Consider the following 23,367-nt stretch of genomic DNA (forward strand, 5'->3'; position numbering starts at 1 on the left):
TTGGCATGAGAGAGACATGAAACCACATCTGCAGGATGGGCTGGGAGAGACCTTGAGAGCTGATGTGAAATGCAGTGACCTGGACAGAGTTGGAGAGGATCTCTGACCCGCCCTTGCCAAGCACTGTGAGGATTTGACCTTGATGGAGCTGCACCCCATCCCCAGGGCTCCTTGTCCTCTTTGTGTGGGATCTGCGTGGTGTGTTACAGGGCTGCAGGCAGAGGTTTGTGCTGACAGATGAGTGCACTCGCCCGTGCTTTGCTGTGCACTGCATCTGCTTCAGGCTGCCTACCCTAGAGTGTGCTGTTCCCTTTCAGAACATGCTCCTGCTGCAGCTGCAGGCTGCTGCAGCACGGCTTGGCCATCGGGGAGAACCTGGGCTGGGGCTGAGTTCTGCTGCCCAGCCTGACCCTCTCTTCTCCCTGCTGTTTCATTGGCTTTAACTCATCACTTTCCTCGTGGGTAAGTGGCTTTTTGGTGGCTATTAATTGCCAAGTGCTGCTGCTGGCTGCATTGTTGCATCCACAGAGCAGGTGGTGAAGAATCCTCCTGCAGGATTCCTCCTGCAGACAGCCTGCTGTGCCCTTGGGCTGGGTTTGGGCAGTGTGACACGAGTGTGACATGCTCTCAGACACAGTCAGGCGTCCATCAGGAGCCTGTCCCCTCTCAGAGCACTCTGTGATGGCAGCCCACAGGTCTGTCTGTGTGTGTGGTGGGGACATGGCCCAGGCCAGAGGGTGAATGGGGCTGGGGTGAGCTTGAGGCCCTCCTTGCTGAGGATGCACAGGGAGGACCTCGTGGGGGGAACCACAGCAGCTCTTCTGTCCAGGAGGTGTCTGGAGGTGGTGTTGGTCTTCTACAGGGACCAGGAGAAGGCACAATGACAAGGACAGGGCACAGCAGCCTGAGGGGCTGGGCATGCTGTGAGGGAGCTCTGGAACTTAGAGAGTTAGAACTTAGAGAGCTCTGGAACTAAGTGCCTGAGCAAAGTTTGGTGGCCTTGATGCTTTGGGAAGGCTGACCTGGAACAGAGACTAGACAGAGCTAAGAGAATAAAGTAGATATTTATTAAAAGGCCTTTAAAGATACACCTTGGGCAGTACAAGAGCCTGAGCAGGGCTACACCCAAGATGGACCCAAAATGGTCACAAAATGGATGCCCGGTCATGAGGTCTCAGACTTTTATAAATTTTGGTCCATTTGCATATTTGGGTTAATTGTCCAGTTATAGCTTCAGGTTATGAAGTTCCTTCCTCCTTGCTGCTCTCTTCAGTTCTCTGTTGTTTATACCTTTTGGGCCTGAAGCTGATAACAGTTGTCCTTGGTTCCAAGCTGGAAAGGGATTGTTTTGTCTGCCTACCCTGTGAAGAGAGCTTACTGACACTTAATATGAAGCTCAGAGCTACACACCTAGGCAGCACAGAATCGGAAAAATATGCTAAATAAGCTAAAACTTCAGGCATCTACACAAAAGGCAACCACACAAAAATTAACCCCCTGCCTGCAGATGGAAATCTGTCCTCTCTCCTGAGCAAGGAAAAGCTCTTAACTCCTTGCTCTGCGTTTCCTGTGAGCAGCAAGATTGCATGCATGTGTACCAAGCGCTATTTTTGGTGGCAGCACAGGCTGTGCAGCAGCTGCAAACCCCAGCACGGCCACACTGGTACATCCTGTCTGCTCTCAGCTCTGTGATCCTGCCACAGGACACCTCCTGCCTGCCCCACACTCACCCCAGCCGGGGCTGTGTGTGACCACCCTGTGTGACAGCCGGTCCCACGGGCGGCGCTGACAGCGGCAGCTCTGCCGAGAAACGCTGAGGCAGCTCCTCCAAAGGTCACCCTGGTGATTACGAGCACAGGAAAGGCTCAGATGTGTGACACAGCTGTGGCTGTGACAAGAGGGGAAGCGTGCGCTGAGCTGTGACCGCTGCTTCAGGAGCTCAGGAAACCAAAGCCTGGGGAAGGCGGAGGGGCTCGTGCTCTGTGGACCTCACCCCCAGCACTGGTGCCATGAATGCAAGCAGCTGATGGAGACAAAAACCAGGGGAGTGAAGATGTTCAGCCACCAGAGTCAGGCCACCAGCTCTGCTCCTTCACTGCTCTGAGGAAGACAGCACGTGGCTGGAAGCATTTGGATGTGCAATGCCTGGGCTCCAGCTAACCCAGCACTGGTGTCACCAAAGCTGCATGTCCCTGGCTGCCTTGCCATTCTCTGTCAGAGAAAGTGAGCCCTGCTGAGGGCCATGGTGGTGCCCACAGGTAAGTGGCTAAAGTCCAGCTAGGTAAAATGAGTCCCGCCAGCTGTTCTTGGACAAATTTGGAAAATAATGGCAATATTTTAACCTGCAAGAAGCAGTCCCCAGTGATAATTTAAAATCATATCAATGTATATTAGAGATAGGAGCTGATCCTGAAGTCACCATCACATGAAATGCCCTTGGACATGAAGAAATTGGCTTTTAGAAGCAATCTTTGCACCAAGTCTGCACAGGACTGCCCTGCAAGGCAGACTTGTCCTTACTGCCAGCTGTTGAAGCTGTGCCAAGGTTTATGTCCCCACAGCACACACCTCTGGAGCAGAGTGGGTTCCTTCAATCAGGACTCAATTCTCCAAATTCTTTTGGTGGAAGATCAGATATAAACATCTATTGATTTTTTTCAGTGGCAGCATATCTCTGCAGCTTTCTGGTCTTGTCTCCACAGCACTGTTGACCCCTGGCTTCTCCAAGTTCCCAGAGATTAAAAAGAGCAGGGTAGATCATGAGGAAGAACTCTTGGTGGCAAAAGAATTAAACAGCACAGAGCTGCAGTAGCACAGTCTATAGCTTCTGAGCCCACTTCCAGCCTGGCAGCCACAGCAGCTTCCCAACACTGAGCATCTCTAGTGTGCTCAACCAGCATGGCATTAACCAGCCATGAGTCATGCTGAAATAATGCTGAGGTGTGGTTTAGAGCCCAGGTTTGTTTCTTTAGAGAACACATGCTGGTCCCTTTATGTACTCTGGTATTTCAGTTTTCCTACCTAGGATGACTAGAAACTTCTCCTTTTCAGGCCTCCTTCTCACATTGTCATGCCCTTTCAGGGCCAACGGTTATCAGGAAATGAGTCAGGAGTCACCAGGAGTTCAGGAGGGCACAAGGTGCCCTGCTTGGTGCACCTGCAGTGCTCTGCTGAAGCCACTCACAGGCCGATGCTCGACTTTCCTAGAATTTGGGACCTCAGTTGCCTCCCACTCCCAGCTCCCCAGCCTCCCCCAGCATAAGCTGAGATGTTAATGTCTTCTCTGTGCCCCTGGCTGGAGGTGTGCAAGACTCCTGTCCATGGAGAGTGCAGGGAAATTCATGCTGTGAGCTGTGAGCTGCTGCTGCTGCTGGGCAGGAGGAGCTCTGGCTGTGGCTGGGGGTGGGAGGGCTCATGATGGGGCAGGACTGGGGCTCTTCCAGCTCCTTTACCTACAGCCACAGTAGGAAATCCAAATGTTTGGCACAGCTGCTGTCAGGAGCTCCTGCAGGATCTGTGCTGGCCTTGGTGAGGCTGCCTGCTGCAGCAGCCCTCCCAGAGGTGCTCCCTGCCAGCCTTCCTTCAGCAGCATCGCCTCACCAGCACCGTGCTGCTGATTCTGCAGTAGGCACCTCCTGCCACTGCCCCCTGCCCCCAAAAGGGGCTGAGAGGTGCTCACAGCTCCCAGTTCATCAAACCCACCAGTTCTCAAGCCATCAGCCCCCACCCACCCGCTGTGCACAGCAGAGGCTCCCAGTGCCCTTCATTGGGAATGTGTTTTGTTAGTCCTGCAAGCGGCTCCTCCGAGGGAGGCTGATGATAAAAACACTTCCCGAGGCTCTATGGTCCTTCACATCCCACCCCTCCAGCCCTTGTATGTGCACATGGGAGAAGAGCAGCGAGGCTCAGGGGAGCCCCAAAATCTCACAGAACTGTGGTGCCCCGGTGCAGACCAGCCCCTCCTTGCTCTCTGTGAGCAGGTTTAGTGTTGCTGTGTAAGCTGAGCTGCAGGTCTAATCCCTGGGCAGCCGCCAGCTGCTCACACACCAGCCTGTCCCCAAATCCCACACACCCTCCTCGCCTGCTCCTGCCCCTTGCTGACAGCACATGTGCACCTGGGGAGAGACATGATTCCTGCTAGCCCTGATAAGGCTCTTGCAGGAACTGGGGAAGAGAGAAGTAGGAATAGCACTTTCTCCTCCTCCCCTCTCAGTTTCTTCATGGCTGAAAGGTCAGTGATCTGCTTTCTGTGATCAGGTAGGCTGTGGCTTCCTGCTATTCCCATGGGAACCAGAGCTTCCAGGGCAAACCTCAGCTGCCCCAGCACTGGTGAGGACCCAGCTGGTGCTGGTTCTGTCACCACGAGCTCTCCAGCAGCTTCAGCTCTGTGGTGGAGGCTGCAATGTGCCTGTCTGTGGCTTTGCAAATCTCTTTCCTCCTGTGCAAAACACCACGGTGCAAAGCACTGAAGTGCAAAGCTGGAGGGTTTATTACAGCAGGTGGTGGGGAAAGGCTTAAATCTAAAATACAGCTAAAGTCTGTGCTCTGTGGGTCACCCCCTGCCCTCCAGCCTGCCCCAGCACAGCCTGCTTACACACTGTTGGGATGGACAAGATTTCCTGAGCTGCCAGCCAGATGCCTTAAGACTGAGGGAAAGCCAAACAAAAATAAACCTGGTGTAGCTGAGTGCTTTAATTTGCAGGAAGAGCAGTGCAGCAGCAGCCTGGTTCCCAGCTGAATTTTTCTTGCTGTATCAAGCATAAATTCATCAGGTATTCCATTTCCTGGGAAAAAAAATAAAGCAGAATAATTCACTTGGAAATAAAGTGTGGAGCTATTTTTCCCTCTGACATGGTGAATGCAATTACCTAAGGCATGGGAGGCTGAGATAACTCACTTATTCAGCCCCCACTCTCCAAAGAAACCATCATCATTCTGTCAGAAAAGGCTTTAAACTCCAATTCACATCCTGAATGCTAAAACATCACCACATACAGAAGCTGTCCTTATGATTTCCATGCACCAGCTACTGCATCACAAGGAAAACACACTCATAGGCCAGAATTTACTATTGTCAAGGCCACATACACAGTGCAGGCTCTCTGTGTTTGCTGACCCTTTTCCCAATGCTGTTGGTGTCTTCTTGTCCTTCAGGAGCAATTCTTAGTGAAGCACAGCACAATGGCACACTGCTAGTAGTGTGTGAGCCACACTGGGGCTGGGAAAAGGTGCATGGGGGTTGAGAGTCTCAAGCTGTGTCTGTTTGGAGAGCTCAGTGCAGGCAAGCCATAAGCCTGGGATTGCCCCCAAATTTAATTCCATTTAGGCAGCACTCTCCCATCTCTTCTGCCATTACATAATGGGGAGTGAAGTAATGACTTTCAGCAATGCTGTTTGAGTGGCAGCAGTCCAACTCTGGACTGTATTTTTTTTTTTAATGGTGGGGGGAGAGCAGGTTGGCAGAGGGGAGAAAGCATCCGTTTGGTTCGTCTGCAATCCCTGTTTCGCTTTGGGAGCTTTAGAGGACAGACACATTCTTCCATCTCCGCTAATCCTCCTCTGATACAGAGGATTTTCCTGCCATTAAATGATAGCTTGTGAGAAAAAAATGCCAACTTTTCAGACTCATATGGCTAAGGGCAGCCTCACGAGCAGGAGGGAGGACACAGCCACTGCCTGGCCAGGTAAGCAACGCATCCAGATGATTTCTGTTGGGAATTTTGGTTTTCACTATTTGATGCTAAGCTGGTTACACTCCTCTGTACCAGCACCTGTCTCCTGGGGGTAGAGCCAGTGTCTTACTGCTGGTGATCCTTTCCCACCTCAGATGACAGGAATCTGCCTTTGGCATGGCTTGTGGGAAGGACACGGATGAGCTCCTGAAAAGCGGTGGCACAAAGCTGCAGGATTCCCTGAGAAGGTCAGTGGTGGAAGAAAGATACTCACCAGGAAGGTGCTGGGGACTTCTTCAGCTTGAAAGTGTGTGAGAGAAGAGCATTTTCCTTCATCTTCCTTTCTAAACGTAGATCTTTTTGTGGAAAAATGATGCAGGGAAATGACAGAGGATGAAACCCATCTCTGTTCTTCCTGTGTGCTTTTAGATCCCTCAAGTTTGCTTGCCAGACCTGAAATGCCACTAGAGAATAATCAAGGTAATGTTTGCCATCATCCTAAATGGTGAGTATACTCTTATTCTGCATTATCCAGTAGTGGATTAGACAGATCATTTGGAAAGGTGGTGGTTAAATGTTCAATTATTGCAATCATCGTCTCTTTACCCTTCTTAAGATTATACGACCTTTCTTTCTTGTTTCTTTTCCTTTGGCCTTTCACTCTTTCCTCCAAATACTGAGTTACATGGATGAAGCTATCATCCATAGGAGGATTTTTTTATTCTTTAATGTCACAAATATTTTTGACCTTACTGCTCTATTTCTACTTCTATTTTGACCCTTTTGCTCAAACACACATCTCATTCGAGTGCTCAAATGTGTTACTGAGTCGCTGAAAGCTTCTAGCTGCTGCTCTGTCTGTGAACATCCTTTTTAAGGGAAGGAATAAGGTGGGAAAGATGGGAATGTTTGAGGCTATGTTGATCAGAGATCTTGCCAATGGGGAAGAGCTGATCTCTTTTGCTCTGAGCAACAGTTCTCCCGAGGGTTTAGTAGGGTTCAGGTGGAGGGGATTTTTTCCAGCTTCCTTTCCAGGAGAAAGAGGGGAAATTGCCCACAAAGGCTGCATTGCTGAGGGGTTTCTCTGGGCTCCTGTTGCTGGGGGGATTTTTTCTCACTGGGTGGTCCTCCTGCTCTTACTTTCCATGTCCTGCACATTGCAAGGATGCAGCACTTGTAATACAGATCTTAGAAGTCTGCTGTGGAATGCCACTAGCAGAAGACACAGATTTGACACTTGTGTATAAGGAAAACAGGCTGGATATGGTTTGGGGGCAGACATTGCCTATATTGAGTGATTAGAGAAGAAGCAGGGAGGGGAAGGAGGGGATTTGGTTATCAGCAGGCTCATTCCTACACTGCCCACCGTGTGCACAGCAGTGGGTGGAGGTCTGCTCTGAAGCCCAGGGATGTGACTCAGCTTGGGGCAGCTGGAGCTAAACACGGATCTTACTCAGGACAGCCTCACCTCTGGGACAGTCCATGCACAAATGCCACTCTGGATGTCACCCTGAACCCACACAAGGCTCCCTACCAGCAGCAACACTTGCATCCCTCATTTCCCAGACAACCACCTGCAGTCAGACATTTGGGAACAGGCAAATCCTTAATCTGTCTGGCCCTCAGTTTATGTAACTGCCTAACAAAAACAACATATGCCCCTGTTGGCACGCAGAGGATGGACTGGTGCAGAGGGGAGCAAATGAGGCAGCCCCTGGCAGGCTGCACAAAGAAAGAGCAATCTGAGACCAGCTTATTGTTCCCCTTCTTGTCCTTAGGCTCCAGCTGTCGTCAAGGGGACTGATGGGGACTTTCCTTCGGCTGTGACTGTTAGATAAGGATGTGGGAAAAAGGGGAAGAGCAGACAAAATGACAACCTGTCTAAAATCCTTTCCACCTCCCAAAGTCCTTCACTATCATTTATCCTTGAAGTGATGTTGTTTTGCTAATTCTCCAGTCACAATAGTGTGCCCAGGCATGATGAGACCTGAATTTTGATGAAGAGGCCACAGCTCATCCTTTTGTGATTCTCTCTCTGTGTAAAATCTAAATCCCTTTCCTACATGCAGTAACCAGAATGGTTTGAACAGACCCAGGCTCCAGGGCAGCTCCTGGGCTGATGCCCTTCAGTGGGGACTTGCCCAACAGCTGGTTTTGCACAGGCAGTGCAAAACTCCTAAATACAGTCCCATGCATGTTGTCTTTAGAAAGGATGGAGGAAGGGATGGAGGGAAGTTTGGAGCCCAAACTGTAATTTATCCTGTACATTAAAACCTTACGGACTGCAAAAAATAAAAGTTGATGCTTGCAGAAGCTTCTGGGCATATCACCTCACAAGTCTGTCTTACTAAAAATACCCGTGGGAATACAGCTGTAGTGAGCAATCACTGTGCTGCAAACCACAGGAGAGGCAGCCCAGCTGCTGGGAGCTTCCCTCTCTGGACACTCAGCAGGAGTGTGGAGAAAACACCCCTGATCCCAGCAGTGCAGTAACAGAGGTGGCTGTTGGTAAAGCTGTTGGTATCCCATGTTTTGCTGAAAAAAAAAAAAAAAAAAAGAAAAGGGTTATGTTTTTATGGGAGTTAATAAACTGCAGCAGAAAACCAGTCAGCAGCAAGAGCACCATCTCATGCTTGTGACTACATGGAGACTGCTGCTGTGGCTGCTCATTTTGTTGAGGAGAAGTTAGGATGTGTCTGGGAGAGCAATTTAAAAAACTGCCTTCAGTTCTTCCTCTCAAATGAGTTTACTTTCATGGGATCAGAGAAAGGGTTGTGCTGGAAGGGACCTAAAAGATCATCTCATTCCAAGCCCCCTGCCATGAGCAGGGATACCTCCCACTAGCCCAGGTTTGTCAGAGCTTCATCCAACCTGGCCTTGAACACTGACAGGGTCGGGGCACCCACAGCTTCTCTGGGTACCCTGTGCCAGTGCCTCACCACCCTACAGTAAAGAATTTCTTCCATCTATCTAATCTAAATTTCCTCTCTTTCAGAGAGGAAGAGCATTTTGCATTAAAAAAAATAGTTTTTCAGATTTTATTTGACTGGATGTTTTTTCCCCACAAAAAAACCTGTCTGTGGAGGCTGTCTCCCAGTCCTTTTGTTCATTTTTGTTCTTTTCTCTTTTCTCCCAAGAGCCTCCTTGTCTTCCTTGTTGTTCACCCATCTGTGTGAGACTGACCTAGGAGGAAACAACAGCCTTGCACCTCCCCTGTCAGGCTGATAAAGGACAAAGTGGCTGCTCCCATCAAACATAATGGTGGCAAAGCAGCAAAAACTGTGCTGGAGATGAAGAGTTTCTCATCTGTGATGAGATCATGAAGCCAGCAGTTGAACAATATCTCTTAGTTTGTTTTTACTCACGCTGTCATATCAGTACACAGTGGGAATATGTTTTCAAACTCTGCATTGCATCTCCTTGAGAGCTGAGAGTTCCCCTTCCAGTGCTGCACCAGCTCATGGCTCTGCTGGAGAAGCACTAGGTTGAAAGAATAAAAGAAAAAAAGAAGCAAAAAGTATGAATTTGACACACTTCAGGCAATTAATTGATCTCCCCTGCCCATTGCCAGGCTCAGCATACACTGTCCTACCCTTTTCCACACCCAGGAATGCTGTAACCCACCCACAGCTGCTGGCCTTCAATGCATTTCTGTCTGCTCCTTGGCCAAACCATGTCACCATTGGGCAACAGAGACACCTCAATACAGACACTTGAGAAATACTGAACTCTAGGCAAGCCTCCTCTTGGGGAGAGGAATTAATGAGATATTATGTTCTGTTGGAATTCTGGAAACTTAGATTTTAGTATATAGTAATATATGTGAGTCAAGATTGAGAGCTTTGGGTGTTGTCTAAGTCCTTCTTCTTCACCTTCTTCCTCCTTCTTCTTCATGGATTTAGGTGGCTGTAATTGGGTGAAAAAGGTCTTCATTGCAAGCCTTGGGTGGTCATTATTGGGTCAAAAGTATAAATAATATAGGTGTCATCTTGTTATTGAGTAATGATCACTTAAATAACCTTAGAAAGGGTCAGAGGTACTCCATTTTACCTCGTTTCTCTAACTTGTTAGTTAGATCTCATGCCTTGTGAGTCTGGAAATAGATAAGAGATAATAAACATCCAAGTCCAAACTTGAAAACCACGTTTCCTGTGTCTTAATCTTGACCTCAGCAGAGAAAAAAGAAACCAGAGTTATCACAAATGGTGATTACATAACTAGGTGACATATATTCACAGCAGGTTTGGAAAACCCAGAAGATTTTTAGGAATTTTACACACGAGCTCCTCAGTCAGCACTGGTGTGCAGGTGGCAATTAGCTTGGCTAGAGGGGAGGAATAGACAGGGTAATTTCTTTTACTGCTGTGACTAACTAGTTTGCTAATGATGCATTGTTTTCTCTCCTGCCCCGCCTCTGTGGGGATGGCAGTGATCCTTTGGGTCCCACGGGTGCACGGGGTGTGGGCCTGCGTGCGCTCCTGCCCGCCCAGCTGCGTGTGCACCCCGGAGCGGAGCTGCTCCGTGCTCTGTGACCGCGCCGGCCTGGGCCAGATCCCCAGCCAGTTCCCCTGCGAAGCCTCTTCCATCAACCTGGATAAAAACAGCATCAAGTTCCTGTCCGAGAGGGCCTTCGGGACGCTGCCTTCCCTCAAGTCCCTGTCGCTCAACCACAACAACATCTCCTTCATCACGCCGGGGGCGTTCAAGGGGCTGCCCAGCCTGACGGAGCTGAGCATGGCCCACAACGAGTACATCCGCTATCTCCACACGCGGACCTTCACCGCGCTGCGGCGCCTCGTCAGGCTGGACCTGGCCGACTGCAACCTCTTCAACATCCCCGACAGGATCTTCATCGAGCTGCCCGCTCTGCAGGAGCTCTTCTGCTTCCAGAACAACTTCCGAAGGATCCCGGGCGCCATCAGGGGCATGGAGAACTTGACCCATGTGTACCTGGAGAGAAACAGGATCGAAGCGGTGGCCTACAACTCCCTGCAGGGCCTGACCAAGCTGAAATACCTGAATCTGCAGGACAACAAGATAAATGTCATCCACGAGCGAGCTTTTCAGGGCTGTCAGCGGATGGAGTACCTGTACCTGAATGACAACTTGATCAGCGAGCTTCCAGAAAACTCCTTCGATGGCCTGAGGCGCCTGAAGATGCTCAACCTGGGGGGGAATTTTCTCAGGAACATTTCCAACACCTGGTTCCGCGACTTGGGGGAGCTGGAGTTCCTCTACCTGGACCGCAACAGGATCAGCTACATCGAGGAGGGGGCTTTTGAGAACCTCACCAGCCTGGTGGCTCTGCACTTGAACAGCAACAACCTGACCACGCTGCCCTTCTCCGTCTTCGAGCCCGTGTACTTCCTGGGCCGGCTCTACCTCTTCCGCAACCCCTGGGAGTGCGACTGCCGCATCGAGTGGCTCAAGGAGTGGATGGAGAACTACAGGCTGGTCAGGGACATTCCGTGTGCCTCCCCCTCCTCCGTGGCTGGGATCGACCTGACGGATGTGCTCTTCGAGAGGTCTCCCGAGGGTTACTGCCTCGACCCCGTGGAGCTGAACGTCACGTCCGAGGGGCCCACCCCGAGCGGGGAGCCCTGGTCTACCACAGAGAGCAAGTTCAACAGCCTTATCTCCAAACTCCTGCTCCACATGGGCCTTCCCGAGGAGGTGGCAAATGCCACTGAGGTGTACAGTAACACCACGCAGCTGGACGGACAGACTGAAGGGGTTTCTTCTGGTGTGGGGGAAGACAGAACCGAGCCTGACTCCTCTTCCTTGTTCCTCTCAGCACTTTTTACAGTGATTGTCCTGTTGTGCAAATAGTCCAAGGGCTGGATGGAGCAGGGGTTCTGCTTAAATATTTAGACTTTGCACCTACTCAGCCATCAGAGAAAAGTTTTATTGTGGGCCTCTGATACATAACAGGCTCCAAACTCTTCCAGGTTGGGTTTGTTGGATCTGGCTTCAGATTCCCTGGGAGCTGGTGAGATCTGGGTCCCACTCTGAGTGACAAACCTGGGTGACACAATGGGTGTCCCAGAGCAGCCTGGATACTCACAGGGAGATGAGCAGCACCAAGACTGGATTTTGCCACAGATGTGTGATGTTCCCCACTGGGAATGGAGGGAAGAGGGGTCTGTCTGTGGCGTGTTTGTTCTATCGGGCCAACTCGTGAGAGCAGCTTCATGACTGTGGTGACTCAGCTTCAGGAGAGCAAGATGAGGCCACAAAACCTGGCCCCTCTTCATGTCCTGGCAGACACCCACACCCACAGCAGGCACTGCTGAACAGCGGGAAACCATTCCTGATTTCCCCCAGCGGGTGCAGGAGGGAGCGGGGCAGTCCTGGGCAGCACCCAGGGGTGCAGCACTAGGCCTCATTAAAAGGAGGAAAGCACCTGGGGAAGGCACCTGCCCTGGGCACGTCTGGGATGGGCACAGTATATTGGCTGTGACCAAAGGCAGGATTTTGATCCTTTCTCCTCCCAGTTATCCTGGCACTGGTGAGGGAGAACCAGATGGACCCACGTTTGTCCAAATATTCTTCGCTGAAGCAAAGCTACTTAAACTTAACCTACTCATTTCCATAGTTTCAATGTGTTTAATTTCTCAGTGAATATATTGTTTCAATGAATACTTTTTTTTATTTGTAGATTGTTTCATGCCATGGCAGCTGGGGCAGACCATGGGGATGATAAATGCAACCAGGCCCTATGAAATATTTTGTATTTCCACCACTAATATGTACCATGTAGTGTGTCATATTATGCCATACTGATCATTTTATTTTATACAGCATCTTAAATGTTTTATCTATGAAAGCTGCTAATATGACCAGAAAGAATGATGTTTTGTGTATCAATGCATATTAATAAAATAATTTGATATTTTACTCACAAAAATAAACTGCTTAAACCTAGGGGATTTTTTTGAGATCCCTGAACAACTCTGGTGATTTTTTTTGTAGGCTACTCAAATGGGTGCACATGAGTGTCCTTTCATGGCCTAGAGCAAATGGCAAGCTATTTATTGCAACATAAGTACTTTCACTTAGAACTTGACCGTGCTTATGTTTGTGTTAAGCAGCAACACTTGAGAATATAAGTGACTATATAGAAATACACTTCTGTCCAAAAAGATCTACTGCTTTCTAATTAGTGCAAGAGATTTCCAGAGGAAAGCTGAGTACAGGGAAAACCAAGCCTTCCCTGCTGCAATGGCTTCTCTGTTATCTGTAGCTCAACCACAGTTTCCCCAGGAAATCAAAATGCCAGATGGTTTGATAAATGCCTATTTGACCTGTTCCGTGAACTAAATTCAATGAGTTTGGATTTCCAGGCTATTTATGAATCCATTAATCTTCTTAAGTGCTAAATTCATCTGTGTATTTTAAGAGGCTGTTTTTCAAACCTAGTCCAGCCCAGTGCTGTAGAGGCGTATTAGGTTAAGGATGCCTTTACAGGAGCGCTATTTCATCCTGTCAGGGGAGCTTTATCAATAGGCCTGGCACAGATGGTAGGACACAAATGGTTGTATTTCACTGCCTATAAGTACGGATGCCTCATGAGTGAATTGTTTTTATAACCCACATATTCATTTTCTGTGCCTGGGCACATTAAAGCTGAAGATCGCCTTACTGTGCAATTGCTGAGTGGCTTTCAAGTCAATTAGTGCTGCAAAGATGCTCCTGCTTTATCTGCAAGATACAGATCTGAACGTGGAGCATCTTAAAATGTCAGTTTTAGCAGAGATCATTGTCAAAGATGACACAAAAAGGACTTCACGAGGACACACTGGTGAGCGAAGCAGGAAAAGGGATGAGTTAATTTACCAAACTCAATTTTATAGATTTCCTATGGTGCCCGTGGATTGGAGGATGGAATTCCACTTCTCAAACCACATTGGTCAAGCCAACTGTCAATCAACTTTCTCCTCCCACCTAAAAATAGGTAAACAATGAAAGACAGCAAAACATGGCTATTGTTTATAGTACAAAGTGTGATAAAGTAAAAATTCTGACTCCAATATGAAGAACAATACAGAATTTAAAAAGTCTTCAAAAACAGATTGTGTGGTCAGCTGATGGACAAGTGGGCTGTACATTGTACTCAGCTGTGTGACAACAGGACACTGACCTTGGCATGGATGGTTTAAGTGTCTCTCGTGGTCAAACACCTGCCTGGCCCACAGAGCTCCCCCTGTGCTGCTCTGACACAGCCGTGGCTGCCTGGGAAGCGCGTGGCTGGCATCGTGCTGGCTGTAATGGACCTTCCTCTTCCCTGCAGGAATGGGGACAGACTCCTGCTCTCCTGCTCTGGAATCCTGCTCTTCCCTCCGAGCTGAGAGAGCAGCAATGTGTGTTTCCAGTGGCACAGAGCAGCTGGATGTGGGCACTCCGAGTGGGTTGGGAAAGGTCTGCGACTGCTCTCGCTTTGCTCCTCTGCTTTGTGTTGCTCATTCCTTGAGGAGACACTAGAACTGCCTGCTTTATTCTTTCATGGTTCTTCTTTCTAAACTCTTAGCAAATGGCTTGTTTCTCTGATTACATGGGCAGGCGACAACTCATAATTACATTTTTTTGAATAAATAGTTTGGTTTCTTCTTTATTTTCTTGGACCAGACTCTTGCTGCAAAACTGTGCTTCAGCTGGTAAACCTGAACCAATTGTTGGTTACAAGTTCATGTCTCAGAGTCCCTTCACAAATAAATGTTGTTTTCAAAATCTGTGTCTGGACTGGGACACCTCCAAAGATACCAAACCTTTGTCTGTTTGGAATAACTACAAATATTTTTCAGCAAAGTGCTCTTCCCAGCCCTGCCCTCAGCATGAAGTGCTTGAACAGTGGGAAGGGATGGTCATGAGCTGCCTGGAGTTAGGATACACCTTCTGACTGAAGTTTATTCACAGACCTGCTGTTCCCATACTGAAGCACCCGAGGTCCTGGGAGAAGGCAATTTGTTTTAGTGTGTAGTATCTGGTGACCCTGCACTGCTCTTCACTGGTGCAACTGGGTTTTGTGCTTTACAAGAGTTACTGTTGGAGGAGAAGAGAGTTATCAATGTAAATAGAGGAAAGAAACAATTTGATTTTGGATATAACCTCTGAGTCTCAGAATTCTGTTGCTATGTTGCACCCTAGGATCATACTCAGTGTTTTAACATGAGCACCTTTAAGTCCCCTCTATTTTCTTTAAATTTGCAGCTATTGCCAGTAACCCCCTGTGAAATGAAGCTATTGGCTGCTTTGCTTCCCTTGTGGATTATCCTATTTTTCTGCTGTGGAAAGAAACATGAAGTGCAGGACATGAGGAATTGCTGTCCTTTGCTAGAGAGGCAGCAGATGCTCCTGAGACTGACAGCTCCTGGCCAGCCAGGACTCAGGAACTTCATGGCCTGAGTTTTCAAGGGTGTTGTATTTTGGCTAATTCTTGTCTTCACAGTGTCTGGCTGACAGCTTTTGAAAATCTAATTTTTAATTCGTTGGGTTTTCCTTTGATGCTTTTTGTGGTCACAAATTCAAGAGGAAGTGAACCAACTGAATTGAATTCCAGAAAACTGGAGTGCCTGCTCAGGAGGATATTAAGCCTTGCAAGAAAATAGCCTGGTCACTCCTGCTTCAGTGTGAGCTTCAGAAGACAGGGCTAGTTTGGGTGAGAAAACAGTGCTTGTAAATTCCTGCTTTTGCAGAGTCAAAGTATGGGATTGTTGCAGAAACAGTAAAAATACTGGTCCTTCCTCTTCCCCACCAAATCTGATAGAAACTGGTGGACTTTCAAGGATCTGCTGCAATAACCCTCAAAGCAGTTTTAAAAGAACTTTAAAGAAAATGCTAACCATTGAATAAAGACCCGAAATTATAATTAAAAAAAAAAAAAGGTATCACAAGTATTACTTCAAAGAAAAAAATACAGCTTATATTTAAAACATAAACCTAAACATGTGCAAGGTCAGCACCAAAGTTTCATTTCTCATGGGGCAAGGCTGGTATTTTAAACTCCAGTACAAAGATGAATACAGAAAATAGGTACTTCTGGACAGAGAATTATCTATGCCTCTCACCCAAAGCCTGATTTTGTTGACCATCTTGTGGTTAGTTGAACGAGTCTGATCTTGTATTCTGTGGTTAGTTTTAACCTTGAGTGGGAGAAGTTAATTTCTTCTGCAGTTCTTCTCAACTTTGACCTTCACCACATCCTTTGATTCTTGTTGTACTTCCTCCTTCATCTGTCTTTTAAAGGACTGTTTTAGAGTTAATTCTTAACTTGCACATCATAAATCTTATATTCTCAATGAAAAATACCAAGACATTTCAAAAAGACCTGAAACTACCATTAGTATTTCTGTACACACCTGATGGTTCACTCTTCATGCATATTCTATGTATTTGCTGTGTGGATTAACAGCTGGTTTCACTTTGTGCTTGTTCAGTGGGTTTTGACCTCTGTCAGGAGCTTCTTGACGTGGCTGGAGGTTTGCAATGAGGCTTAGGCATCCTTGCCCTGCCTCTCCTTGTACTCCACACCCTCCTTCCCAATCCTCCTCTCCTCACCTACTTGTTTCTGCTCCAAGCCAGGACTTGCCCATGCCCTCACTGCTCCAGCAGTGATGGAAACTGGATCACTGCAATGGCCCAGTTAAAACCAACACTCAACCTTCCCTCTTTTTTTGATGTTTAGGTTCCCCATTATTTAATAATAATATTTAATACATAATATCATGTAATGTTATTTAATAATAATATTATGCAATATTATGTAAGTCAGGTTGGGCCATAAGAGGGTTAAACTGGGGATAATTGGATTAAAATGCTATTGTTGTATCTGGGAGGGGGACAAACTAAATGGGAAAGATGGTGCTCAACTGCTGCTCAGTTTGCTTAGACTGAGGGCAGACTCAGGCATAAAGATTTTGGGAAGAGGCCCAGGGAGTTCTTGGGCTTTGTGAGAGCAGATCAGGGGACAAGCAAGAAGGCACCGGCCCCTGGTGAGATGAGGATGGGCTGGACTCCCAACAAACTGTGGCATGCAGGCAGGTGTAAAAATCTGTGTAAAAATACACGTGGTTTTACTCGTGGGCTTTTGATGATGAGAACAAAGCTGAGTGCACAGTGCCAGGATGGGCAAATGTGATAAATCAGTAACAAAGGACAACCTGCTGTGACCACGTAAATTGGGATGGAATTGGCAGCAGCAATTCCTCACAGTGCTGAGTGATTATGTCTCAATGTGCTGTGACAACAAGAAATACATCAGACTCTAAGTGGACAGGCACTTTCCTGATGTACGAGACTGGTAAAGAGCCAGAGGGCAAAGCACAGAAATAAATGATAAACTTGCAATCAAACAAAGCTGGTTGTAACTATCTGTGCTGAAACCGACCATTGATTATTTCAGCAGTCAAAAAGTAGCAGTGAATTTGCAGATGCAGAATTTTTGTAGGTCAGCAAGGCTTAAGAGAGGCATTGATGAATTCCAAATTACTTGAAAGTCAGGTAATTTGGAGCAGTAGGATTGATAAAATAGATGTTGGCATATGCAAGGTAATACATATAGGAAGACACAACCTGAACTGTTACAGGCACAGCTGAGTCTTTTAGGGAAAGGAAGACCTGAGAATTGCTGGGAAGAGACAGTAGATCAACTGGCATAAACAAAAAATATATATACTGTAAGTAACAGAGGCTGGAATAGGAAAACCAGCAGATAATGTCATAGATTATGCCTTCACCAGTGCATCCTGATCTAGAAAATGTGCAGCTTATGTCTTGCCACATCAGAAAGCATATCAGTGCAGAAATAAGTTGGTGGCAGAAATGAGTGAGTCATGGAGCTAAGATTTCTCATTAACCAGGAGTGAAAAGATGGTTTTGTATAGGAGAGACCCAGCTGGTGGTCAGTGCTGTGGGAGCTGGGAAGATCCCTTTGTCTCCATTTAAAGCATCTGTGAGCAAGGCAGGGATCCAAAGCTGCAGGGATCACGGGCAATGTGGGACACAAATGACCACAAAATCTAGGGATGGGTGAGACCTCTCTGCTCTGTGCCACAGGGCACAATGACCCTTACACAGGATCCCCTGAGGATGTGAAGTTGATTTTGATTCATAGAGCTTTTCTATTTTTCTAAGGGTAGGGCTGGGTTTGTTTCTGTGTTCCTGGCCCAGGCCTTGTCTGTCTCCAGTGATGATGCCAACCTTTATAACCAAGTCTCAGCTGTGAATCTGTGACATCTGAGGGCCACCTCAGGACACCCCTTGGCCTAAGGTTAACAGAGCACAGAAGGCATTTATGGCAGCACCAACCAGTAAAAATCACCATGTACCCTTCAAGGATACCTACCTTCAACCTACCTTCTTGAGAGGAAAATTGTTTTATTTTAAATCTCTAAAATAGGACGAATCACTGAATCATAGAATGGTTGGGATTGGAAGGGATCTTAGAAATCACCTAGGTCCTGCCATGGGCAGGGACACCTCCCACTAGGTCAGGTTGCTCAAAGTCCCAACCAATCTGGCCCTGAACACTTCCAGGGATGAGGCATCCACAGCTTCTCAGGGAAACCTGTGGCAGTGCCTCACCACTCTCACAGAAAAGAATTCCTCCCCTACACCTAATCTAAACCTTCCCTCTTTCATTTTAAAACCATTCCCCCCTGTCCTATCACCACATACTCTTGTAAAAAGTCCCTCTCCATCTTTCTTGTAGGTCCCATTTATGTATTGAAAGGCTAAGGTGAGGTCTCCCCTTAAAAAAAAAAGTGTTTGTCAGAAGGAGTTTGGAAAACCAGTGACAAACCAGACAGGAGGAAGATGCAGGTCAGCAGGAAAAGGAGATTTGCAACTGGTATCACACTGGAGAACACAGTTTAGAAAAACAATGCCCCAAACCTGTGAACTGGAAATAAACCACAAATTGCTACAAGCAACAGGTACAAAGGGACCTACACCCACCCCACAGACTGCAAGGTCCTGGATTTTAAGGTCTGTGGGCAGCCTCCTTGGCTCAGTGAAGTATTACTGGTGAGCATCTATGCTCCCATCTTCCCTGCCCTGGGAATTTCTCAACTCTGTCTTTGGCCACTGCAGCCACAGAATCCCAGAATATTGTGAGCTGCAAGGGGCCCCAGTAGAAGATGTTACACAGGAACTGCCTGTGCAGCTCAGAATTAAAAGTGCTAGTTAGTGTTTCAGTAAACCTGCCTGTCTTTGGGGCAGTGGATGCCACGCCTGCATCTGCACCACCCACTGAAATCCAGATTTGAACCCAAGTTACTGTGATGGGGTAAAATCTCTGATGAACCCCCAAGTTACCTCACATGGACCTGCAAATGCTGTTCAGGGGCTGGGACTGTTGAGCCTCACCCCTGAAATTGTCACCTGGATGCTCTGGTGGCACCTTGCAGCCTTGGCTGACTCTCTAAAACACGTGGAGTCAGGTCCTGAGGACATCCTGAGCACAGCACAGGTGACAAGGCAGGAGGGGAATGAGGAAGAGGTGAAGGGACTCACCCTGTCCTGCACAGCAGATGATTCCTGCACAGCCCTCAGGTTCCAAACCTGCTGCCCTCGTTCTGAGCTTTGCCTATTTATTTTCTGAGCAGACAACTTACCTTTCTACCTGTTCACTCAATCCTACTGTTTCATTTCTATTGACATTTCTATTGACCATAAAAATCCAAATTGGGTTGGGTATGGACTCTTAAAGTGAGCATGTGGATTACTCAAGTGAAGTTCAGGAATTTTCAAGTGACAAGAGATAAAACACCTGACAGCTGAAGTATCAGCTTAGACTGAGCCCCAATGTCACCTTTCCCTCTTGCTTTATTCCTGCACACGGCCAGGACTGAGTTTGTGAGACCCCAGCAGGGAGGATTTCATCACTTTGTGGATCCTTCTTAGTGTTAGACTTGGCAGGTGAACCCCAGGCAACCCCAGAGCCTGCAGAACAACCCAGCTACAGCACAGCTGGCACAACAGGCAGGAGTGGGAAGTAGACAGTGACACCCCCAGTGATCTGTCACTCTTCAGCTGTTTTAATGATCAAACCAGATAAATATGTTAAAAACATATTAATAAAAATACATGTCAAGACTGAAAGTCAAAGGTTCTTGAATTATTGAGTCTTTCCATTGCCCTCAGAGGCTTATTATCATGAATTACAGCCAAAGGGAAAACACTGAGCCCAGCAGCCCACAAGACAATTTAAACATTTTATTTTCTACCTGAAATCTTGCTAATTTAAAACCACAAACTGTAACAAGATGATGTTGGCAGAGTGGAACCCTCAAACAGCCGGGACTGGACCCTTTTGGAGGCTGCTCCAGGCAGGGGCAGTTGCTCAAGTTAAGATATTTTCCTGGAAGCAGGATCTCTCTCCTCTTCCTTTCCTAACACTTGGGAAATACCCTAAAGCCATTATAGAAATGCTTATTTTGATGAGTGGAGAACCAGAATATTTTACTTTAGGAGAGTAGTCATGATCAGTAATGTGTACATTTCAGAGACAGATCTTTTTTATCCATTATAAAGTTTACTTGTTTGCATTTTCCCCCCCTAACAATAAATGAAAAAAAAAAAAAGTTTTGTAAGTTTTTGTAATAAACAGAAAACAAATCGTGGGATTTATCTTCTTTCACCTATGGGGTAACTTCATAAATCTTTACTGATTTATTATCCAATAATCTTTACTGGGTTGTGGTTTTGACAGAGATTTGTTGCTTTTGTTACATCCATCTTAGTAAACAAAAATGGCTGTAAGGCAGAGTAAGGAGATGTTTAGACATTGAAATTGCTGAATTTAGTGAAAAATGACAGAGTTTTAAAAACGTCATTTCTGCATAAGCCTGGGGTGGATCCTTCAGCGTTCAGTAGTTTGTGCTGTAACATGGCTGTAACCTGTAATATTTACTGCTTATTAATGAAATCCTCTACACAACAATTCATCCAGCTCTCACCCCACAGTTATGTTTGTTAAGAGATGAGTGCTCCTGGAATTTGCTCCCCTTGCTCTGAACTCATTTCAGTAAACTCTTCGTTGTACAAAGCACACGATTGTGTTGAAGCCATCTGAAAATTCCTTTAGTGGATTAGCCCACTTCCACAAATGACTCTTTTTCATCCTTGACAAAAAAAGCACAGTTTGTACAGACTTTTAAGTAAATTTTAACTCCAATTAACATACTTCCAATTGATAATTTCAGTTGTGATTACAGTCATTTAGGTTGGAGGTTGGCTCTTAGTATGCTCCAGTAAAAGCCCCTGGGTTCAAGCCATGGCAGCTGCAGCAGGTTTTTCAGCAGTGTGTGCACTTGAATTAAACGTCTTCAGGACTTTTCTCTTAACAGTGGGGTTTTTTAAGTAATTTAGGAAAACCTTCTAAAGGTTTGATGTGCATGCTGCAGACCCTCAGTTTTTCCAGATAAGAGTTGCTCTCCACATGCCCATCATGGGTCGCCTCATTTCCCAGTGGGAACTGGGGCAAGTTTAGGCTGGGAGCTCTGAAATGCTCTGATGTGTGGCTGAACTTATCAAGAAAACACCTTGAGCTACTGTCATGTCAGGTTCTAAAATCTGACCTACCTGCAAGCAGTGTTAGTTAAAATTGCTTGGTACCTGCTCAGAATGCCCAGTTTTTTCACAGTAAGATTAGGCATCCTTTGAAAACCACAAATACATTGAAAGTCTACAGAAATATGATACAATAAATGAGGCATGTGTGAAGCTTCATGAAAAAATAAGCATGTATAACATGTATTTTACCACTGCCTTGCTGCTTCACTTTTAACCACAGTTAATATACCTATTAATGCTAGGAACAAACTGTTTTTCTTTATGGGAAAAGTAACTGGCTAATGCTGGGCATTCTACCTTCAAACACTTCATATAATTCAGTATCATATTTTTATTTTTTAAAAATGAGATTTGTCATAGCAAGTAAAACAAAGACAGTGACTTTGGGATATTAAAAATAAAAGAGCAGGCCACAACATACACAACCTTTGAAAAAACCAGCAGCATACATGGCTTGGCCAGATCTAAAGAGAGCAGCCAGCAGAAAAGCTGCCATGAATACTGTTTTTAAAAGAAGGTCAAGCTGCACTGAGGTTCAGGCTGGATATCAGGAACAAGTTCTTCTGAAGGGATGGTTAAGCATTGGGATGGCTGCCCAGGGAAGTGGTAGAATCACCAGTTGTGGAGGTGTTCAAAAAACGACATGGGACTTAGAGCAATGTTTTTTTTGATATGGTGATGTCCAAGTTTGGACTCAACGTGTTTAGGGGTCTTTTCTAACTTTAATGATTCTGTGATTCTATGTAATTTACAAAATACCTGATTCTCTAATTATTTACTTGCATCAAAGATGCTTCGTTATATTCTGAGAACTTCCCAGTTCCTTTTTCTGTCTGCAGCTATTTTACAAAAATTGAATTTATGTTTTATTAGGTTGATTTCATTCATGTGTTTGCTGAAAATAACTCTTTATTTTCTCTCCCATTTGCCCAATCTTAATTTCTATGCCAAATTTAATATGAAGGCTTTAAATCTTGTCACTTGCTTAGGAGAAAGGTCATGGCATCAAGTTCCATCATGCTCTAGAGAGAAGAACAATGTGTTATATCTGCTTTGTTCACAGTCCTTCACTGCTTTGAGCAATTCTGAATGACCACTCACAGAGTAGTTTCTGCCTACATTTACTTCTGTCAAAGCAAAGGCAAACTTCCTGCCTTTTCCCCCTTCTTGTAGAGCTTTACTGTGTTTGTGGATTGGTTTTGGATTTCTTATTTTTTACTGTAGTTTTGGTCAGTTAGTCAGTTTTGGTATAAGAAGTGCAGTGCTGTACATTATTTTATTTTTGGGGTGAAATTTTAATACCTGCTGAACAAGTCTCTATTTGACATAATCTAGATATGAATAATTAAAGTTGCCTGTATATATGAAATATAAACAAATCTGGAGAACAATTCCATTCCCTGGAATCTATCACTCCAGTAACTGGATTTCCTCTGCTACAGGTGATAGTAGAATAATACTGAAGTGCTTTTTGACCACTAAAGATTTTTTTTATATTTATGTGGTTTTGTTGGCACAAAGCTTCACATGAACTGAAGATGGCTGAGATAAGTAATAGTTTTGATTTTTTCAGATTTTTTAAATAGGGTAATTCAGTTGGAAGAGATCTTTGGAGGTCTCAGGTTTAAAGCAGGGTCAGCTCTGACATCAGGCTGGATTGCTCAGGACTTTATCCACGTGAGTCTTTTAAAACCTATAGGGATAGAGCTTGGGTAATTGACTCCATTACATATGAACTCTTACTTTCTGCTGTGGGTCTCAAAATACTCTTTTATTTTGCAGAATGACTTAATGCACAAATTAAAAACTAAGTCTGGTAAACTCAGTATCCTAAGAAAATCTGAAAAAGGAAAAACAAAAGGCAAAATCAGTTGATAACAGGCTTAGTTATCTGCAGTAAAAGAATGAAAAAGAATTAATCTAAATAAAAATAACTAAATTAACTTTTTCCTTAAAAAAGCCTTAAAAAAGCCTTATAATGAAGCCAAAAGAGATAATTTAATATTCAATTAGTTCAACTTTCTGCATAATTTATTTCCATATGTATGCTTGTCCTTAATCTAAGTTTTTTTTTGTTTCCTTAAGGCAATTTCCTGCTTCTGTTAAAGGCTAGTGGAGATGAAGT

General features: G+C 45.9%; 1 protein-coding gene across 3 annotated transcripts; it reads left to right on the plus strand.

Annotated features, from left to right (window-relative positions):
- The first annotated feature begins 4,489 nt into the window (after positions 1-4,489).
- On the plus strand, positions 4,490-12,495 carry NYX (nyctalopin). 3 transcript variants are annotated; one of them, XM_063393039.1, is made up of 3 exons: positions 4,491-5,920; positions 6,102-6,177; positions 10,102-12,495. In XM_063393039.1, exons 2-3 carry the CDS (start codon positions 6,156-6,158, stop codon positions 11,499-11,501), a joined length of 1,422 nt encoding a protein of 473 aa, XP_063249109.1. In that variant the 5' UTR covers positions 4,491-5,920; positions 6,102-6,155; the 3' UTR covers positions 11,502-12,495. The 3 variants fall into 3 exon arrangements, with proteins under 3 accessions (XP_063249108.1, XP_063249109.1, XP_063249110.1); XM_063393040.1 differs by having other exon boundaries at positions 6,102-6,152; XM_063393038.1 differs by having other exon boundaries at positions 4,490-6,152.
- Positions 12,496-23,367: the final 10,872 nt, after the last annotated feature.

The sequence above is a fragment of the Prinia subflava genome, chromosome 3 (genome assembly GCF_021018805.1).
Source record: "Prinia subflava isolate CZ2003 ecotype Zambia chromosome 3, Cam_Psub_1.2, whole genome shotgun sequence".
NCBI lineage: Eukaryota > Metazoa > Chordata > Aves > Passeriformes > Cisticolidae > Prinia > Prinia subflava.